Below are 20,764 nucleotides of genomic sequence, written 5' to 3' on the forward strand. Positions count from 1 at the left end.
TCTGTGGGAGAGTTAACAACACTACAGAGCTGCCAAGGCAATACAAACTGGACCTGTAAAGTTATTATCTGAGGTTTATTTATTTACATCAGCGTCTCATCTACAAACGTTACAGACAAGTTCCCAAATCTACAACACGTTTGTTTGGGTGCTGTCCGTGGTGCTGACTGCCTCCTTTTTAATTAAATCATCAACATATTATCTGTGGAACAGTCACAATGACAACCTCCCTACATCTGGTTACATAATTTATTGCCTATGGAAGCAAATGAGAGACATGAAATGTTTGAATTTTCAACAGCAACTGGATATTTAATACTGAAATCTGAACATAACTCAATTCAAAGCATTTAAGTTTTAACTTTAAAAATCACACATCTAAATTTATTTGTTCTGAATTCACCTCTCCTAAATTATAAGATGAATGTTCTTGATTTGCTAAGTTTAAAAAAAAAAAATCATTAAATTAAAAAATGTAAATTATCACAAATTCAAGTTTCATAATTAAAAGAAGAAATTAAGGAAATTAAATAAAGTATCAGATTGCTCAAATTCGACTGGTCAAATTCAGACCTGAAAATTCAAGTTTCATTATTGAAAAAAAAAAGCTGTAAGTTACATAAATTTGATTAATCTCGATTGCCTGTCCTGTCTACAGTAGCCTGGATGTTGAATTTGACAATCAAATTTGAGCAACCTGAATCTTTTTTTTTTTTTTTTTTAATTATTAAACTTATTTTTTTGGGATCTGAATTTGCAAACATTAAAAATAAATTCGATCACAGCTTTAGAAACTGCAAATCAAGAAATTGTATAAATCTATTTTTTAAAGGATGAATTCAGAAAAAATACATTTTTATGGTTTTCAAAGTAAAATATCTCAATGCTATATTCATCCATCCATTTTCATCCACTCAAAGGCAGGTCATGGGGGCAGTGGGCTGAGCAAAGTATTCCAGATGTCTCTCTCCCCAGCAACGCTTTCCAGCTCCTCCTGAGGGACCCTGAGGCGTTCCCAGGCCAGATGAGATATGTAATCCCTCCAGCATGTTCTGGGTCTGTCCCGGGGCCTCCTACCAGTGGGACGTGCCCAGAACACCTCTAACAGGAGGCGCCCAGAAGGATCCTGATCAGATGTTGAACCACCTCAACTGACCCCTTTCGATGCAAAGGAGCAGCGGCTCTACTCCGAGCTCCTCACCCTATCTCTAAGGCTGAGCCCAGACACCTCAAGGAGGAAACTCATTTTGGCTGCTTGTATCCGCAACCTCATTCTTCTGGTCACTACCCAGAGCTCATGACCATAGGTGAGGGCTGGGACGTGGATGAACCAGTAAATTGAAAGCTTTGGCTCAGCTCTCTCTTCACCATGATGGTCCGGCGCAGCACCCACATCACTGCAGATGCCGCACCAAACTGCTGATCCATGTCACGCTCCATTCTACCCTCACTCATGAACAAGACCCTGAGATACTTGAACTCCCTCACCTGGGGCAGTAACTCCGTTAAAGGGTTTTTTTGGGGGAATTTTTCCTTATCCACTGTGAGGGTCCTAAGGACAGAGGGATGTCGTATGCTGTAAAGCCCTGTGAGGCAAACTGTGATTTGTGATATTGGGCTTTATAAATAAAACTGATTGATTGACTGATTGATTGATTGAACTCACTCCCAACCTGCACAGGGGCAAGAGCCAAGGCCTCAGATGTGAATGTGACTTGATATATTCAGTGGCTGTCAAAATCAAAATACTTACATCTCATACTTACTTCCATACTTCTCAGCCTAACACAGTGCATTACTTTCCTTCTCTACATCACTTGTAAACAATGTGACACTTTTAACATGTTGAAAAAAGTAAAGTCTAGTCTGATAAGACAGAAACATTTCACATTCATGTTGCAAACAGAACCTCCTGCTCCTGCGCGTTCAGAAAGGGGTCCATGTGCTTCTGTTACAGGCTGCTAAACATCTCGTCTTCTGCCTCACAGACCCCCCCGTCTTCTGTTTTCACACAATCAGCCCTCACTGGAGTGCATCTCTAATATTTAGTGAAGCTAACAGAAGCAGCAACTCGTCCAGTTTCACATGAGTGTGATGCTTTCCTCACAGATCAGCATTTATATGTGGTCAGGAACAGTCTGCAGAGCCTCCTCACGGTTTCTGGTGACACTGACATTCTGCAATGGCAGCAACATAAAAGAGTCACTTTAAAGACTGTCAGCATGTCCCGTAACCAAACTACATACATACTGACTGTGTTCACACTGGAGAGGTGAGAAAATTAAGTATATACTCAAAGCAGACACCACACAGTAAAGTACAGCCAATGTTTAGGTGTGCTGTGGGAACTATTCTCCCACAATGCAAGGCTGGAAATAATGGAGGGAGGTCGCTGACAGCTGGGATATATATACATACACACTGTGTGTGTGTATATATATATATATGTATATATATATATATATATATATATATATATATATATATGTATTATGTATATCTATATCTATATATCTATATCTATATATATATAAACTTAGCACAAAAATTAAGGAAATTTGTGTTTGGTAGATTATTTCTTTGTTGTAATAAAGCTTCTTGGCAATAAATCTTATACCGTTGGAAAGTCTGTTTATTTCCCTTTCAAATGGTGCCACATTGTAAAGAACATGCATTTGTGGGATGAGCAGCAGAGCTGAGTATGTGGGTTGTGCCCATGAAAAATTTGCCAAATGCCAAACAGCTTTCTTTTTTTGCTGTTGCTATTGACTCTTGCTTTGAGCTTCTGGTTCCCCCAGGTGCCGACAATCACCATAGAGATATCGAGATGAAATTCTGCAACCAGTGACAATCCCATATCTCTGCAGTCTGGGACCGAACTCTATCAAGATGTAAATGCTCGCCCCCACAGAGCGGGGTTTATCAGAGACTAACTCCAGAATTTGGGAGTGGAGAGGATGGAATGGCCTGCCAGCAGTCCTGATCTCAACCCCATTGAACACACACTCAGCTTGGGCATGCTGTTCGTGCCAGAGTGACCAACATAACCACGTTGGCTGACTTGCAACAAATGCTGGTTGAAGAATGGGATGCCATCCCACAGCAGTGTGTGACCAGGCTGGTGACCAGCATGAGGAGGAGGTGCCAGGCTGTTGTGGCTGTGTATGGTTCTTCCACATGCTACTGAGGCGCCGGTTCGTTAATGAATAACTAAACTAACTTAAATTGCCAATATGTCTTGTTTCTTCAGACTCATCCAGTCCACCAAACAACACCAAACAAGAGTCAACAGAGAAGATTTGGCAAATTTTTAATGGGCGCAACCCACATACTTAGCTCTGCTGCTCATCCCACAAATGCATGTTCCTTACAAATGTGGAACCATTTAAAAGGGAAATAAACAGACTTTCCAACGGTATAAGATTTATTGCCAAGAAGAATTGTTACAACCAAGAATCTACCAAACACAAATTTCCTTACGTTTTGTGCTTAGTTTATATATACTGTATACATCTATATTTTGGGTGGTGAAACAGCTGCAAAAAGAAAAAATCATATTTTTTACTCTATATTTTTATAGTTTAACTTGCAGTCATTGTGCATACATATTTATTATTACATCTATACTCTCTCTATATCTCATCTAAAGCAGATAAGATAAAATAAACGTCATTGTCCATGGAGGCAATGTTTGCTTTGGCAACAGTGCTCCTCCCTGCGAGAATCAACTCGAAACAATACACAGTCAACATGACGGCTCAGTGGTGCACCACAAACATGTCAAATTACATACAATGAAAATAAATACAGAGGATGTATATAAAGTATTGTGCATGCTTTGAGAAAGATATAAATATATGGACAATGTAGAAATGAGAAGGAAATCATGAAAACCATATCATCTGTCTATGAAACAAAGTGCAACAGTGGACGAGTAATTATAAACCTCCTTTTTTAAATGAGCAGAGACTGCAACTGCTGCACATGTTGTACTGTTGATACTGTTTATATCTAGCTGACCTATATCACACTGTCCACACTGTCAGAGTCATGTAATCAATCCCAGGAGGAACATCATGTGACACTGCAGTGGTTATTAAATACACATGAAGAAATTAGAAACTAGTTGTGTAAAAATATGTTCAATACTGTGCATCTTAGTATATTTATATCTACCCCTTACTGTCATTGTTCTCTGTGCAATGATAATAAAGTTTAATATAATCAAAGTCCTGTAGTATGAAGCAGTTATGTGTGTTCATTTTCTTTTGTATACTGACTGCTAAACATTACAGTACATACTGTACAGAATCAGTCTGCAGTCTGGAGATGTAACCTCTGCTGAGCAGCGACCACTGCAGCCACACATGGCAATTACAGGATAACATGACACTGCATTTCCTATCATTTATTTTAACTACATCTCCATGGTCATCTATGACATGTTAAAACGCAGTGTAAGAGTAGCATGAATACACAAGTTGGCAAACTCACTCCACTAAAAGCAAACTTAACTTAAAGTTGTCAGATTTAACTAACACTGGCCTGAGGCTGCAGCAGCAAAGAATTTAAGTGTGCAGAATTGAGCGTGGGTACAGCCGTACTGCTTATGAATTAAACATTTCATTACGAGAGGAAGAGTGTGACACTTTTTTTTTTTAAGTTTCACTTAAAGGGCAACCTCTGGCTCACCTGGTGGAGTGTGGGCCCCATGTAGGCTGAGTCCTTTGCAGCAGCCAAGGTTCAAATACAACCCGTGGCCCTTTTTTTTCTCAAAGATTATTTTTTGGGCTTTTTGCCTTTATTAGACAGGACAGTCTGAGTGTGACAGGGGGTAAAAGAGAGGCAGCAAAGGGCTGCAGGCTGGAGTCGAGCCTGCAGAAACTGTAGCAAGGACATTGCCTTCATGTATGGGACGCCTGCTCTGCCGACTAAGCCACCAGGCGCCCCAACCTGTAGCCCTTTGCTGTGTATCACCCCCCCTGTCCCTCCTTTCCTGTCACCCTGCAACCGCACTATAATAATGGCAAAAAAGTCCTAAGAATAATCTTTAAAAACACTTAAACTTTAAAGTCTGAGAATGTGGTGTTAAGTACTTTTGTTTGTTATCCTAATATGAAAAAATAAAATGACTTCAGCCATATTTTGCTCCCTCCTCACCACTGTACATGTTCATTCCATCAATACACAAATTACTAAACATTGCTGCCTGCCATGCGACGTATGTAATGCACCACAGAATAGTTGGCAAAGCTAAGTATTTATTATGACGAACGTGTGCATGTGGAAACTTACCACTGGCCTCTCTCTGTGTGTGTTGACTGCTTCAATATTGAGGAAAAACGACTCAACTTTACAGCCTGAGATTGAAGAGAGAGCCAGACAGTCAGGGAGAGATTTACAGAGATTGGATATGTCACACACTCAAGCATTCATCACGTACCGTAAGCTATTGGTGTGAGTTTGAGCACCGTGTGAAGGGGGCATCGTAGATAAGGCAGCTCGTCTTCAGGGGGAGGGAGATAAAGCTTGTTAGGAGTGTTTGTGGTTTTGAAACAACGTCATGTAATATTGTGTTACAAGCCTGGATTTCTGCACCTGCAGGTTTGTCTAGAAAGTAGGCCAGCAGGCAGCGAAACACAGCCTGGTGGCAGATGACCAGGACGTTTTCCTGCCTCTCCAGCTCCATGATCACCGGCTCCAGACGATGGACCATGTCCTCATAGGACTGGAAAAGAGACGGAATTATTAAAGAGGTCATCAATTATTCAACCAGACTCTTTCCAGCTAACCCTCTCAGTCCACTTAACACGGCCAAGTAAACATTATCAACTGACCCCACATTACTTTGTCCAGATTATCTTATAATGAATATGTGACTCTTAAACAAAGCCTCTAAAGGAACAGTTCAACATTTTAGGAAATACACAAATTCCCTTTCTTGGTGAGAGAATTCAGTAAAATTTTGAATGCATGTAGAGTATTTCTACACTGCAGTATTGTTCTTTTTACTTAAGTAAAAGATCTAAGTACTTATTTACCACTGCTTGCTTATTTATATGTTAAAAAACCCCGCAGTGACTTACTGGAGTGTTATCACCAATGTGAGCTTGCCAGCCAAGTAACAGTCACACATGAAACCCCTCATGAAACCACAACTTTGTTATCCAGAGTTTGGACAGAGCCAGGCTAACGGTTCACCCTCTGTTCCCAGTCTTTATTGCTAAGCTAAGCTAAGCTAACTGTCCCCTGACTGAAGCTTTATATTTCACAGACAAATATCAAATGTATCAGTGTCCTCATCAAAATTCGCAACAGCTGTGACAGTGTACCTGCCTCCGTCTATGCCTTGCCCCTTTTCGCCAACTAACATGAACAGTTAATGAGCTGTCCTTTGGCTCGTGAACAATCTTTTTACAAACTCTTGGGCAAATCTGTGAATCCATTTGGAAGTAATGCTCTCACCCCCATTGCTCCTAATTAGCCCACTGGCATGAACACAAACACACCTTCACTCACACTTGACCTCCATGCCAAATTTCAGCCTCCTAAAGCTGCCCCCAAAGGGTGGGGAAATGTTTGTGGACCGACCAACCAACCGACCAACCGACCAACAGAGTGTATATTGAGAGGAGCACTTACCTCACCCTTGGGGTAACGATAACGGTACTTGTCCTGGTCTCTCAGTGCAAACTCTTCTGGGAAATTCTCCTGAATCTCCTCGTAGGTTAACTCCTCACATACACCCTTAGTGAGAAAAGGTAACATCACCATAAGAACAACAGGTGATCTTCTGGTTTGCAGCTCTAAAGTCAACCTCAATCATCTGGAGTGTGATTACTCTGTATTATAACCCCCAAACACACAGTCTGTCATTCAACCTTAAATGAACTTATCTCAAACTGTCATCTAGAAACATAAAATCAGCTTCATAATGTTTTAGGACGTAGAGATGTCCTTCATAAACTCACAGCGTCTATCTCATTGAGGGCCTTCCACTGCTCATACTGGACTCCCAGAGCTTCTGCAGTCTGGATGGTCCTCTTCATGTGGCTCGTCCACACCTTCAGGTCTTTGATATTCTGACCTTTGATGAAGGTCGCCAAGGCATTCGCATACTGGAGACAATGAGCACAAACAGGGTAACGCTTTACTTGAAAGTATCTACATAAGGGTGACATGACACTGTCATGAACTTGTCATAAACATGTACATGTCATAAACGTTTATGACTGCTGTCATTAAGTGTCACTCTGTTTTTGTAATGACAAGTTGACATTGTTTGGGTTGTCTTGATTATTACAACTTGACATTAATCAGGATGACATTACCAGAAGATGTCTTTGTATCAATCATTATGTCAACTTGTCATTAACACAAAAAGAGGTGCATTTCTTGTTAATGTCAAGTTGTTACGACAAAGACATCTTCTGGGTGAATGAAGGATTTATTTCAATCAAACCAGTTTGTGGAAGACAGACCAAGATGGATTTTGTGAGTTTTGTTATAATTTTGAATGAAGTGCTACTTACTTCTGGTGGGTTTGACAATAGCAATTTTGAGGCTTTTTCTGGTGAAATAAACAGGATCTTACTGTTTAACAAAAAGGTCTGTCTCTGGAGGGATCCCTTTCATAATGTTTTCAGACACTCTGAGCCTGTCAGTTTTAAAAACAAGCCCTTTTAGTGGACATAAAATGATGGTGTACAAATGTTCTAAGTAGTTACAATGCAGCCTGTTACTTGGGTGCTGGCTTTCAAGAGTTTCAAGTTTCAAAAATGATCTTTCCCATGAGTCACTCAGACACAAAAACATAGGAAAATAGAATCCAGGTTGAAAAATACACAAGTTAACCTTTAAATTTTCAATGCAATTTTCCTTGTAACAGAGTATTTTTACAGTGCAGTATTAGCACTTTTACTTAAAGGATCCAAATACATAATAACGTAATGTAATCCTCTCACCTGCAGTCCTCGTGGGGAGAGGCCTGAATCTCCACCAATGCGACCTAACAGGTTGAGTTCGCTCTCTCCGTGGCGGCTCAGGTAGATGGATCTCGGTGTGACATGGATGTTCATGAGGTAGTAGACTATCCTGCTTTGAATGTGGTCCTGGACCAGGTTTACCACATATCTATTGCCCACGTCAAAAATCTTGATGTAGGAGAGATTCCTGTTCAAAGTCAGCATTGAGGAAACAAACTATGAAATTAATTTAAGACTGTGGTTTTAATCTCACATGAAGAAAAGCATCATGGGTCAGTACCTGTCCTTCTCATCGTCAATGGACATGTAGCTGGCCTTGTAGCACTCAATGCGCTGCCTGAAGTCTTTCATGGCCTCATCTATGTCACAATTCGCGTAATCTGGACTCCCAAATTTTACTTGCTGGAGAGGAAAGACAGTTTTGGAATTTAATTGAGAACATGTTATCCCTACAGCTTCTGCAAACATCTACATTATATAAACTTGACTGACCTTAATATTCTCTGTAATGATGTCTGGGTCATCACAGAGTGATTCCACAAAGAACACCTGCAAACAAAATATAAATGTAATAAAAATGAAATATACAGTATCCTTTTTAGGATATAATAAGCAATTTCCCAAAATGTCCAACATCAACATATGCACTCACTTTGTAGCCCCTCTCCTTTGCATAACTAAGGATGAGTGCCCTCCTCTCCCTCGTAGTGTTGGTTGCATCAAATACCTGCATGGGACAGGAGCGAGGCGTGATCAATACATCCTTATAATACTGGCAAATAAAGCACATTTACAATATTCATAATGACTGTTAACAATCAAGCAGCTGAACTATAAAAGAAGACTTTAGGTTGTTAAAGCCTTTACGTCCTGCTATATATGATATCATAGAATTTTTTTAATGATTATGCAGGCTGGAATCGAGCAAGGACACTGCCTTCGTAAATGGGAAGCCTGCTCTACCCACGAGGCCACTGGGCACACCATGATACTGCAGATTAAAATACACGTCAGAAAAGAAGACTTAATTCCCCAGATGACCATTTATCAATAACTTAACAGGTGTTACCTTGAATTTATGAAGGAAACTGTGTTTATCTTGCATGCCTCCATGAAAATCAATCAAGAAGAGTCTATGTTCTCTACAAAGCCAGACTCCACTGATAAAAACAGTAATTTTACCTCACTGAGCACGGGAGCTGCTGGTCCACCACTGCCTTGATCAGTTAGTTTGCTTGTGTTATTGTGTGCCTTTGGTGTTTCAAGGGTTAGTTTGGATTCACCAGAGTCACACAATAACAGCCAGGCAGTGGTGGACAAGCAGCTCCTGTGTTCACTGAGGTAAAATTAGAATTTATGTTAACAGAGTCTGACTTTTAAGAAAGAAAAGTTTCAGGTTAATTTCAGTTACCCATCATTAAAGGCTGTCTGTTTGGGAAGAACTGAGCAAACAACTTGATAAATGATACTTGGATTATACTGCATGAGCTGTGTGAAAGTTTGTTAACAGATGTTTTAATATGGTTTTGATTCGTTAAATGCGGACCCACATGACTTCAATTCTTTAAGTATTTTTCCAGTTTTGGGATTCTTTGTTCAATGTGGAGGCTCTTCACAAATTAATTGTTACACGGGTGAGTAATTAATATACAAATAGTCATTTGGGGGGTAGAATATTCCTAAAACCAGTGGTTCCCAACTGGTCCAGTTACGGGGTCCAGATTTCTCCTTAGCCATTAGTTCAAGGTCCACACACTTTAATTTATCCAGCGTCATGCTTGTGTTTGGCCATGTCTCAAGCTAGTGTTGTCTCTGACAAGTAGCTGTCTGTTAGTCACTCACTCTACAGCAGGAGACGGCACTTCAAAATAAAAGCTCTGTGCCAGAAATTTACTGTACTTCAAAATGAAGTGTGTTTTTTACAAAGTTGATACGTCAGCAAGTCAATTATGGTCCATTCAGAATGGGTCTGCGACCCACCATTTAGGAACCACTGCCTTAAAACATGTTAAATGTTTATTATATTACAAGCATCCAAATAAGCTCTTTATCATTTTATAATTTCTTGTCCCACTTGCTAATTATCATCTCTGCTCAGACTGTTTTTAATCATGTATGCCTACAGATGCCTGCTGGGACATGTGACTGCACAACTGTCCTGTGTTCAGTGGCGTGCACAGTTTTTGAAGGGTAGGGGTGAAAAGAAAAAAAAGGGCACTTTAGCGAGCATTTTGGCTCCTAAGAGGGCACTTTGTTGTTTTTTTAAACTCTCCGCCCCCTTTGTGTTATAAATTTGTAGTCTTCAAGTCCATACTGTGATAACTCTGATGACATCACAAAGACATCAATATGGTTGTCCACAGAAGACCTTATACGACTGATTTCAAAGGCTGAGTGGTGCTGCCTACGACCTGTAGACCTGTGACTATGTGTCAAATCTGTGTCCCTTTAATGTCAGTGAGACTCATCACCTGAAGTGATAAGTAAAACACAAACACAAATAAATAATTTATGTGCGTGTTTAATTGTGATTAGAGGGACAGTTTCAGTTGTCCTCTTACTCACGGCTACTTGTCCCTGTTCCTTTGAGAAGTAGGCAGCGACGTCTTTGAGGGCGGCTGATGCACAGGCCCTGAAAAGAAGTTACACTTGTATTGGTAAAGTAGAGAAAACTGGAAAAGTCAATGATGAATGCGGCATGAAAATGACACTAGAAATCAGATCACATAAAACTAATAATATCAATAACAGTACTATCTGTCTAATTTGGCATTTATCATTCTTACTTGCGGATCCTCATGGCCTCCTCATTGTCAGGTTTAAAGAACTCAAAGTTCTTATAGATCTTGACGGCCTCCCTGCGGTACTGGCCCACGTTAAACACTGGTTGGAGGAGGGAAACAAAATATAGATTTCTTTTTTTGGGATGGCGTTCAATGTATGATTAAGTCACACTGTAATTAACACTGAAACAGTTAACTCATTGTCTCTTTTTAAAAAATTATAATCAGGATTCAAGAATTCACTCTGAAAACTGACTTTTTGTGGGAACTCCGATCCAGTTCAGGTAGCGAGTGAGCTTCTTGGAGATGTACGTCTTCCCTCTGGCTGGCAACCCCACCATCACAATCAGTGTGGGACAGTTACAAAACTGAGGCACTGAGGCTGAGATGAAGACAAACACACAATAACATAACGCAACGGTTAGTGAATGCTGCCGATGTTGGAATTTAAGCGTTACTGTTGTGCATGTGACACATCCTTCCGCAGAAGAGCATATATCCTTGTGTTCGGATGGTTAAAGGGGTGGTTTGAATCTTTTGAAGTGGGGCTATATGAGGTACTTATCTATCATCAGTGTAGTACATGCAGTAGATGCTGATCAGCACGAGAAGCAGGCAGGCGTACCGGCACAGAAGCTTAGCAATGTACTGATAGAGGCAGCAATAAAACGTACTTTAGCCACCTAAAAAGTCATACCCAATAAAAACACCATTATCAGTTTAAGTGTACGCTACATTTACAATATTTTCACTGCTTTAACTTGCTGTCGGACAGCGATTTCAAAGCCAGACTCCATTGAGAAAAACGCTGATTTAACTTCACTGAACACAGGAGCTGCTGGTCTACTGCTGCCTTGAACAAGTAGTTTGTGTTGTTGTGTGACTTCGACATTCAAAAGGGTTCATTTGGATTCACCAAAGTCACCCAATCACACAAAAATACTAACTGATGGAGGCAGTGGTAGAACAGCAACTCTCATGTTCAACAAGCTAAAATGACTGTTTTTGTCAATGGATTCTGGTGGATTTGTCGAGAGCATAGATGGGGAACTGAATCCATTCAAGGCTTCCCCATCAGTGTTTAACACACTTAAACTCATAGACTTTTGTAGGTGGCTAAAACACATTTTGCTGCTGACCTGTCCCCAGCAGGACATCTACTGTAGGTAATACCCTGACTATGAATAAGTGCCTCATACAACCCCACTTCAAAAAATCTGAACTATCCCTTTAAATGCAACCCAGACGATTCCATGAGGCTCTGTGCTGCAGGATGTGTGTTCAGTGTGTCACTGCCAAGGTAATCTTCATTAATTAAGAGAGAGAGAAGAGGAGCTCAGAGGTACGGCTCAAAGGTCTGCAAACTAGTGTAATGGGTCAGCAGCACCTGACACAGAAAACTGTCCGAATGAAAACAAATAGACACTAAAACAGGACATTAAACTTTACTTAAATACTCCTTCAAAGAAGTGAAGGACAACTTTCACTAACCAGATGCTTCTCCTCCTCCTCAGGTGGTCACACCTTAGAAACAACCAGATCAGCACAGTGTGCTGCGCCATATGGCCGACAATCACAAGAACAAAACACTCCTAATCTGCTACTCACTGCAGGTGGTGACAGATCAGCTCAGCTATCAACATGTTAATGGACAGATCTAAGGTTCAGGTGCAGACTGTGTCACTACTCACAATTATTTAACATTACAATGAAGAAAAAAGAAGCTCAGAAACTTCCACACAAACCTGATATTTTTCTTAAAATAATTTCAAAGTGTCTGTGTGGTCCTTACCCAGTCATGACTCAGTTGTTGCATGCTTGTCTGTCTCGAAAAAAAAAAAAAAATGCCACTAATTTATAAGGCAGACTGCAGGGATACTTGCCAGTTAGCTGTACCCACAAAAAGTACCCGTATGGCCTGTGTGTGTCTAAACAGGGACAGGGACAGAGCCTCCAGGCTGTTCGATTATGAATGGAGTATGCTGCCTCAGCAAAAAGCTCAAAGGCCCACGTCAGACACTGAACAGAGAGCCAGCTCGGACTTGGCTTGGTCCAGCCTGGCTGTCATCCCATGACTGACTCCTCTGTCTTTCAGACTGCTGCCCGCCTACCTGCGTCCCCTCGACAGGCCTGCGCTCAGTCCTGAAAAGATTCAGCAGCATGACACACATAAATCGCTGCTGGAGGTGTTAAAGAAAACACTAGCTTCATCTGCTGAAATAAGAATGAGGTAAAGTAGAGGTAAAACAAACAGCAGCAAGAGAGAATAGATGTTTCTTTGTCTATATTTGTTTCCGCTGCACTTACATCCTCTCCTGCGGTTCAGGTTGCAGCCCATCCATGGCACCCAGATCTTGAGCAGAGGAGTCTGAGTGAGTTTTTTCTGCTCTGTGTTAATGGTGAGAGCCATGAGGCCTGAGTGGCAGGTGGAGGAGTGAGCACGGACGACTGGGGCGCTCAGCTCCGTGTGCATGTGTGTGCTTCACTGAACACTACCTACTGCAGGTCAGCTGACTGTTGCTAAGGAGAAGTACTTGGTAGGCAGGAGGCTGGGGGAGCAGACCCGAGGCCATGCTGCTTGTCTGCCTCTCTGTATGTTTCATGACTTAAAAAGGCCTGAGGGAAGCTGCCAAAACCTCTGAGGTGATGTCAGACAGCAGAGTAGCGTTCAAATCCACTGGCCTGTGCATCTGTTGTGGTGACACAGCTGGTTTTTCAGTGAGAGTAGGAGCGACAGTCATGTGAGACAATTATAACAAAAGTGGGAACCTCTCATGAATTCAGATGAGCACAGTTGATCCTGCACAAACAGCTTGTTTATCAAACCATGCAGTTCAGAGCAGGGCTTCTCCTTTCTTACCACTAGAGGGCAGTTTAAACCTTAATGTTAAATCTGGGATACTCTGAGAAATGCATAGTTATTGTTTGGGGTTATTAAACTGTCACTGCAGCAATTAAACAAGTTAATCATGCCATTTCCTCTGGCGCTTTAAAAAAAAGGGCATGTTAAAATGTTGTGTGCATGTGGAAACTGGGCTTCAGCTCATCATCTAAATCATCCCACTCAAGCTGCCATTAATAAAAGCAGATGTGAAATAATACTCAGACTGCCTGCTCCTTTGTGTGGGGAAGAATTTGCCCCGGAGAGTGGGTGTAAATCCTTCAGTGAAATAACTTAACAGATGTATTTGGGGGGGGGGGGGGTAGCATATGGGCTGAAATATTAAGAATCATCCCTGTGAAGTCATCTCCACCCATCCTGTATCCATTAATCCATTAATTTCAGCTAAGAGTGGTTCCATGTCCAGCGCTGCAGCATATCAACTGATTCATTCATCACATTCATTACGGTCTGACAGGCAAAATTGATTACTTACTGTGGTGCTCTCTGAATAATCAATAAATACTGGCTGAAAACCCAATTGGATTTTTTCCGAGAAGTGTCAGTGCTTAAGAGTAAATTGGTTTGGGAGTGTTAGGTTTTACTACAGTACTGTCTCAGTTACAGATACAGACATTAAAGTTGTCATGAGTTTGACAGTTTTCACAAAGCCAGATTGACAGGTTGTCAAACTGAACAATGATGGCATCATGACAATAGGTGTACTGTGGTGACAGGGGGTGCCATGTGCATCGACCCTGTGGCCTAGCGTGTATTTTGAAAGTCATTTCAAGTCTGAGAAATGCTATTAGCACAAAGACAGTGACTGATGAGTCATGTGTTACATCAAACATAATTAAACAGTCATGTCTGCAGCTGTGTGAAGTTGAACTGAGGCAAAGCAGTGCTTTGAGCTAAATGTGCTAATAAGGACTAAACACAAAGTGCAGCTGAACGTCATTAGTTCTGCAGGAATTTGGTTATAAACCAAAGTATTAAACAGATATAAATTTTGTCCTCATGATGAAGAAATAAAAATATTACGAAAGCTGGTATAATTTATCTTGAAGGGGACGTGAATGTCTGCACCACAATTCATCCAATAGCTGTCAAAACATTTCACTTAAAGGAACAGTTTGTAGGGTTTAGTGACATCTAGTGGTGAGGATTGCAGACTGCAACCAGCTGAAACTTCTCCAGGTTAGAATTCCTTCAGTGTTAATTGTTCAGGAGGTTTTTACCAGGAAACAATTTATCGCCAGAGGTCTTTTCCTCCATAAAACAAACGAACCAGGTGACTGAACCCCGTAAAAATACTAAATAAAGCAGTTTCACGTTACAAATTAGTGATTCTCCTGCCCGTTTAGTACGTCGCAGACAGGCTGCTTAACCAGCGCCTGCAAATGTGTGCTCACTTTTTATTATCAACTTATTGTGTCTTCACCTTATCTCTGATTCAGACATTCAGGCGTTTTTTACCGTGAGCCAAATTATCCAGAAAGGTGTCTTCCTCTACCAAACAACCGCACCAGGTGATTTAAACTGGTAAAGACACTGAATAAAGCAGCTGTGTGTTAGAAAAACCTCTGTTTTTCCAACACTCTTGTTGCAAAGGTTTTGCCAGCTACAGTGACCAATGTGAAAAGCCCTATCTAGAGCCAGTGTTTGGTTTGTCTGTTCTGGGCTACTGTAGAAACATGGCGGTGCAACATGCTGATCTCCATAGACGAGGAGCTGCTCCCTATGTAGATATAAACGGCTCATTCAGAGGTAACAAATACACATCGATTCTTATATTCATGTATTTATACACTAAAGAAGACATACTTCTGTCAATATATCTCAATTATATATCTAAATTCTACACACTGGACCTTTAATTCACTGCAATTACATAATGAGTAGGGGAGTAAATCACAGGTTTCATCATGCAGAGATACATCAATTCTTTGGAAACGATATAATATCTGCTGGTATCACAAAGTCTGCCATGATACAATTTCAATTTGACTCAATTCAGAGGCCTGTGATCAATATGAGACGATATCAGTAAATACATGCATTGTCTTTTTCTTGGCTGCTCTCGTTCAATGGGGACTCAACAATTAGGATCAGCAGGAAAAATGCTACGTTGGGCTATTAAATCTGGCAACACCCTTGCCCAGTTGTTCAAGTGTTGAAAAAAGAATTAAAGACATTGTTTATTTCAGAGATGATTATGTGAAAGTAGCTAAGGGGTGAGCCATCTAGTCTCCATCTCATCTCCAGTGGGAGTTGCACATGCACAATACTAATCAGGCACTGAAGAGAAAATGGCAGCAGGTAAAGACAACGTTTATAAACTGAGGCCCCAACTGAGGATCTTAATTATCCTGGGAACAGGAGCTAAATTGGCCGGCATTAGAGGATGTGGGCGAAACTAACTTGCAACAAACTGTGCAACACGTAGTTTGAGAGCAAGGCAGATAAAACGGGGTTGTTTTCATGACAATGAACTCAAGTCTTTGTTATCATGTGATAACCACAATTTATTTAGGAGCAAGTAAAAAGTTGTGTAAAGTGGATTTCTTAAAAAACAAATTAATGTTGAACCCTGTGATCGTTCAGGAAGGAGTCGTGCTAAGATGGAAATAGTGACGCAAACGTCCTATGAGAATGTCAAAATGAAGGCGTACCTTAAAGAGGACAATTAATTTGATGTTTTCACTATGCATCAATAATACTGGATTATTTATCAGGGAATTGATATACTGATCCAGACCAGTGTATGATTACACAGCTAATAATGTGATGAGGTTAGGAAGACGCATTCAGATTCTTTACTTCAGTAAAACAGACACTACCACAATATAAACATACTTAATTACATCATAAGGCAACTGGACTTGCTTGTGTTTCTCTCTAAATTACTGATACGGAGTTGCAGGCTTTAAACCCTGTGTGGGTGTGAACCCTTGCAGAGTCATAGGGGTCACATGTGAGTCATTAGGGTCAGGTGGGACCAGGGGTGAATGGGTGTGAAGTCGTCTGGGAAGGGATCCCAAGACTGCATTGTAGGTGGGTGACAAGTGGTGTCGTAGGCCCCCCCCAATTTAACGATGGTCGTTCCAGCTTGACATTGACGGCTTCTTTTACTCCTCTTTCAAACCATCTGTCTTCCCTGGCCAAGATATGCACACTGCTATCCTCGAAAGAGTGTCCCTTCTCCCGTAGATGTAAGCAGACAGCTGAGTCTTGGCCCGTAGGCTCTCCTGTGCTGTGCCATGCACTTGTGGAGTGGTTTTTCTGTTTCCCCAGTGTAAAATCTGTGCATTCCTGGCTGCACTGAACTGCGTACACTACATTATTCTGCTTCTGCCTGGGTGTTTTGTCCTTGGGGTGGACAAGTTTTGTGTCTCAGTGTGTTACTGGGTTTAAAGTGCACAGGGATGTGGTGTTAGTTGAAAATCCAGCAAGTCCAGTTGCCTACGATAAAGCACTTATGATTGCCATGACCTGGATGACTGAGAATCTTCACCGACATACTTAATAACAAGTAAAATTACTTTGCTATTTAAATTTAGTACAAGAACTAAAAGTAGCAAAAGTCAAAGTACCAGAGTCAGTGTCAGTCTGTGAGTGACACATATTCTCAGCTGGGGAAATACATTATAAATACACTTAATCCTACAAGGTGAGTCATAATGATATCTAAATGCCATGTAACTATAGTAGCACTTACTGTATGTATCGCATTGCATTTTGGGTTTTTCCCCCCACAGGGACTTACAGTATATCATTCATTCATCCATTTTCCATACCGCTTATCCTGGCACAGGGTCACGGGGGGCTGGAGCCTATCCCAGCTGACACTGGGCGAGAGGTGGGGTACACCCTGGACAGGTTGCCAGACTATCGCAGGGCTGACACATAGAAACAGACAACCATTCACACTCCGATTCACACCTACGGACAATTTAGAGTCACCAATTAATCAGTATGCCAAAAATACCAGGATGTTCTACTGCAGCGGTTCCCAACTGGTCCAGCCATGGGGTCCAAATTTCTTCTTAGTCATTAGTTCAAGGTCCACACAGATTAATACATTCAGCGTCATATTTGTGTTTGGCCATGTCGTCGAGCTAGTTTGCTGGCTCTGTTACGCAGCTGTCTATCGGTCACTTACTCCAAAAGCAGGAAATGGCACTCCAAAATAAAAGCTTTGTGCCAGAAATCCACTGTACTTAAAAACAAAATGTGTTTTTTACAAACTTGACATATTTGCAAGTCACTTTCTGTCCATTCAGAATAGATTCCTGACCCGCCAGTTAGGAACCACTATTCTACTGCATATTTTGCAGTATGCAGGCTAGCATGTTCTTCTGGCTCTCCTGACCCACAATCCTTTGTGCAGCAGAAGAAAAGTCACATTAACTGAGCTGCAAACAGATGACAGCCTGACAGCTCATTGACAGCTGTCAGACGCCGTAATGACGGATAACAGAGCATTTGAGAGATGTCATAGTAATAATGGGAATATTAATCGTTTAAGTGAACAAAAATAATCATAAATATTACAGACAACAAAAGGACAAAACTTCGAAAATAAAGACAGAGAAATAATAATGTTATTCTACTGTCATGACTATAATATGTTAGAATCTAAAATGTATGCAGCAGAGCTCTGCGGGTTGACCTCCATCTCTGGAGAGCTCGGCAAATAGCTTTCTCTTTTATCTCCAAGGTAACGAATATATGAGCAACAGGGTCGAAGTTCAGGGCGTAATGTTATGATGACGTAGTTTGTCCTGGCTGTGTGGATACCGCATGCAACAGTACACATTTTATAAGGGCAGCTGCAGTACCTACTACGAGTAAAAAGAAAAAGTATGTGATTTGGGATGAAGCTCAAGAGTCAAATGACGCCTTCAGTGCATCATTTGACTTTTAATGGGAACGTCCACAGAGCCTGGAAAAGAAAGCCTGGGTTCACAGAGCAAATTGATAACCACCTTCATAGTCCCCATTATCTCTGACTGGGGCTTTAGCTCTGTTGTGTTTTGCAAGGGTGCTGCCTTTTCTTAAGGTTGGGTTCAACTGAGTTCAAAGGGACTTTATTGGCATGGGAAACATGTGTTTACATTGCCAAAGCAAGTGTGTAATTTACACAAAACAATGTACCTACAATAAGTAAAGATCTACAGAATGTGGTTTATACACATATCACTGCTGACTGAGTAACATCTCTGACACACCCACCAAGTGAGAGACAACACACCTCCAAGCCTGCTGCACACTATTTCGAGGGAACATCTTTCAACCCAGAAACCGCAGCAAAACAGTGTACAGCGTTTCAAGATTGAATGTGCCCTAGCTCTGAGCAGACAAACAACCCTTTAAACACCTTCCAGTGACAAAAGAAAATCAGCTGTACCTTTTTTTTCCTGTGTGTGACATATGAAACTTCTCCGGCCTAATCCCAAAAGAAGGGGTCACTTAATGTCAAACCTTAATGTCAGTCATTCCATTAACTTCAAACTGGGAACATCATGTACCCAGTTTGGCCAGTGTTCAAAGTCTTACAAGCAGTCTCTCTTGGGCAGTGATTAGCGGGGCAGCGATAGCCACTAATGATAAGTATTTCCTGTTTTGGCATAAGAGAAGGTACTGCACATGCTATTCTATTGGGCGTTTGCTCTGAGAAGGAGTTCAGCACGTCCTCCAAAACAACAGCCACGGGGGACTGGAGTGAGTGCTCTTCCTCTCACTATCTCCCCTGCCTCATGCACAGACTGCACACACACATTAAAGCATCAGAGGATTTTTTTTAAGGCATATGAAACAATATTACACAGTAAGCAGCCCCTCAGAAGTGGCTGCTTTCTCTGGCGATCATCTTGCAGAATCAAGTGTTGACATGTGTTTTTGTTTGAGGCGAGGACCTGTTAGGCTACCTGGCTCTTTTACTATCTCATAAAATCACTCTGGATTGTTATTGCTCGTGCACGTAAGTGTGCAAAGCTTTTATTATCTGTAAACAAACAATTAAGTTTATAAAGTTGGCTGCAGCTCTCTTCCTGTGCACTTCTTACTATTTATATGCACCAGCTACTTCTGCATTTGCTTCACTCAACAAGGAAATGACTTGAATACGACACATGGAGTCTATTTTCAACTCTCATACTTCTGTGTTGCACTCAGTCAGTATGAACATATGTATAGCCTGCATGTGCAGAGTGGAAACCTTGCTGCAACATCTCTTCTACGTATTCTGTTGGCATGCTCTATGCAAAGGCGGTTCATCTGTGAGCTCACCTGCGCTGTCACAGCTGCGGAGCTTCATTTGTTCCAGCTGGGGAAGCTCCATTCTGTACCACACTCCAATAAAGCAACCAGCAGAGTGGCTAAAGACCGTGGACACAATCGACACGATTGACACACTGGATTATGAGGCCCGTGGCAGCAGATCTGAAGCTCTTTTTAAAGAAACTAAAACCCCTCAGCCAAAGTATCCTCAACCCACCCCCACCCCTCGGGCCCTCTCTTTTCACGCCACATGAGACATACGATAGCAGTAGACTGGGCTTGTCCTTTAATGTTTGCCAGGGCCAGAGTTCACAACATACACACATGATGAAGAGACGTCGCACTCAGAGGGTGCGTCAACAAGTGCAAAGGTTGCTAAGAGGGTGACTGCTGCTGCGCAGGGAGACATTTATGCCTTACAAAACACAACTACTCATCATGCATGGCTGGTTTAAAGGGGAACATAACTAGAACTAGAACTATATTCTTATTCTCTGTCATATATATACTGTATATATAATGTCATAATGTTGCATGTTCACAATAAACGTCAAAGTTTCATATAATGAGATAAACGTATGTAAAAGTAATCCCTCAGGCGTCAGACTGTTCTGAATACACTGTTATCAACATCTTGTCTACTTTCATGACCTGCTGGCATCTGCTAGTGGAAGATTTCTTTACATGGTCATCTGCCACAGGCACGTTACTGCAAGTGTTACATCATTTAGCCTACACTGCTACATGTAGCTATATGCTAACGTCAGAAAAACATATGATCTTGTTATTTTCTCCCCAGTTTCGGAACATATTCCTGCAGGAACATCTAA

General features: G+C 41.3%; 1 protein-coding gene across 2 annotated transcripts; it reads right to left on the reverse strand.

The window, feature by feature from the left end:
* Nucleotides 1-61: 61 nt before the first annotated feature.
* Nucleotides 62-20,121, reverse strand: pfkfb1 (6-phosphofructo-2-kinase/fructose-2,6-biphosphatase 1). 2 transcript variants are annotated; one of them, XM_049581408.1, is made up of 14 exons: nucleotides 19,944-20,121; nucleotides 11,025-11,150; nucleotides 10,772-10,868; nucleotides 10,551-10,617; nucleotides 8,638-8,712; nucleotides 8,478-8,534; nucleotides 8,266-8,387; nucleotides 7,965-8,172; nucleotides 6,972-7,118; nucleotides 6,643-6,747; nucleotides 5,599-5,728; nucleotides 5,444-5,506; nucleotides 5,296-5,360; nucleotides 62-2,177 (listed from the first exon to the last, which is right to left on the reverse strand). In XM_049581408.1, the coding sequence occupies exons 1-14, from the start codon at nucleotides 19,993-19,995 to the stop codon at nucleotides 2,118-2,120; spliced, it is 1,374 nt and encodes a 457-aa protein (XP_049437365.1). In that variant the 5' UTR covers nucleotides 19,996-20,121; the 3' UTR covers nucleotides 62-2,117. The 2 variants fall into 2 exon arrangements, with proteins under 2 accessions (XP_049437365.1, XP_049437364.1); XM_049581407.1 differs by lacking the exon at nucleotides 19,944-20,121 and adding an exon at nucleotides 13,076-13,256.
* Nucleotides 20,122-20,764: the final 643 nt, after the last annotated feature.

Source organism: Epinephelus fuscoguttatus, linkage group LG7, assembly GCF_011397635.1.
Source record: "Epinephelus fuscoguttatus linkage group LG7, E.fuscoguttatus.final_Chr_v1".
NCBI lineage: Eukaryota > Metazoa > Chordata > Actinopteri > Perciformes > Serranidae > Epinephelus > Epinephelus fuscoguttatus.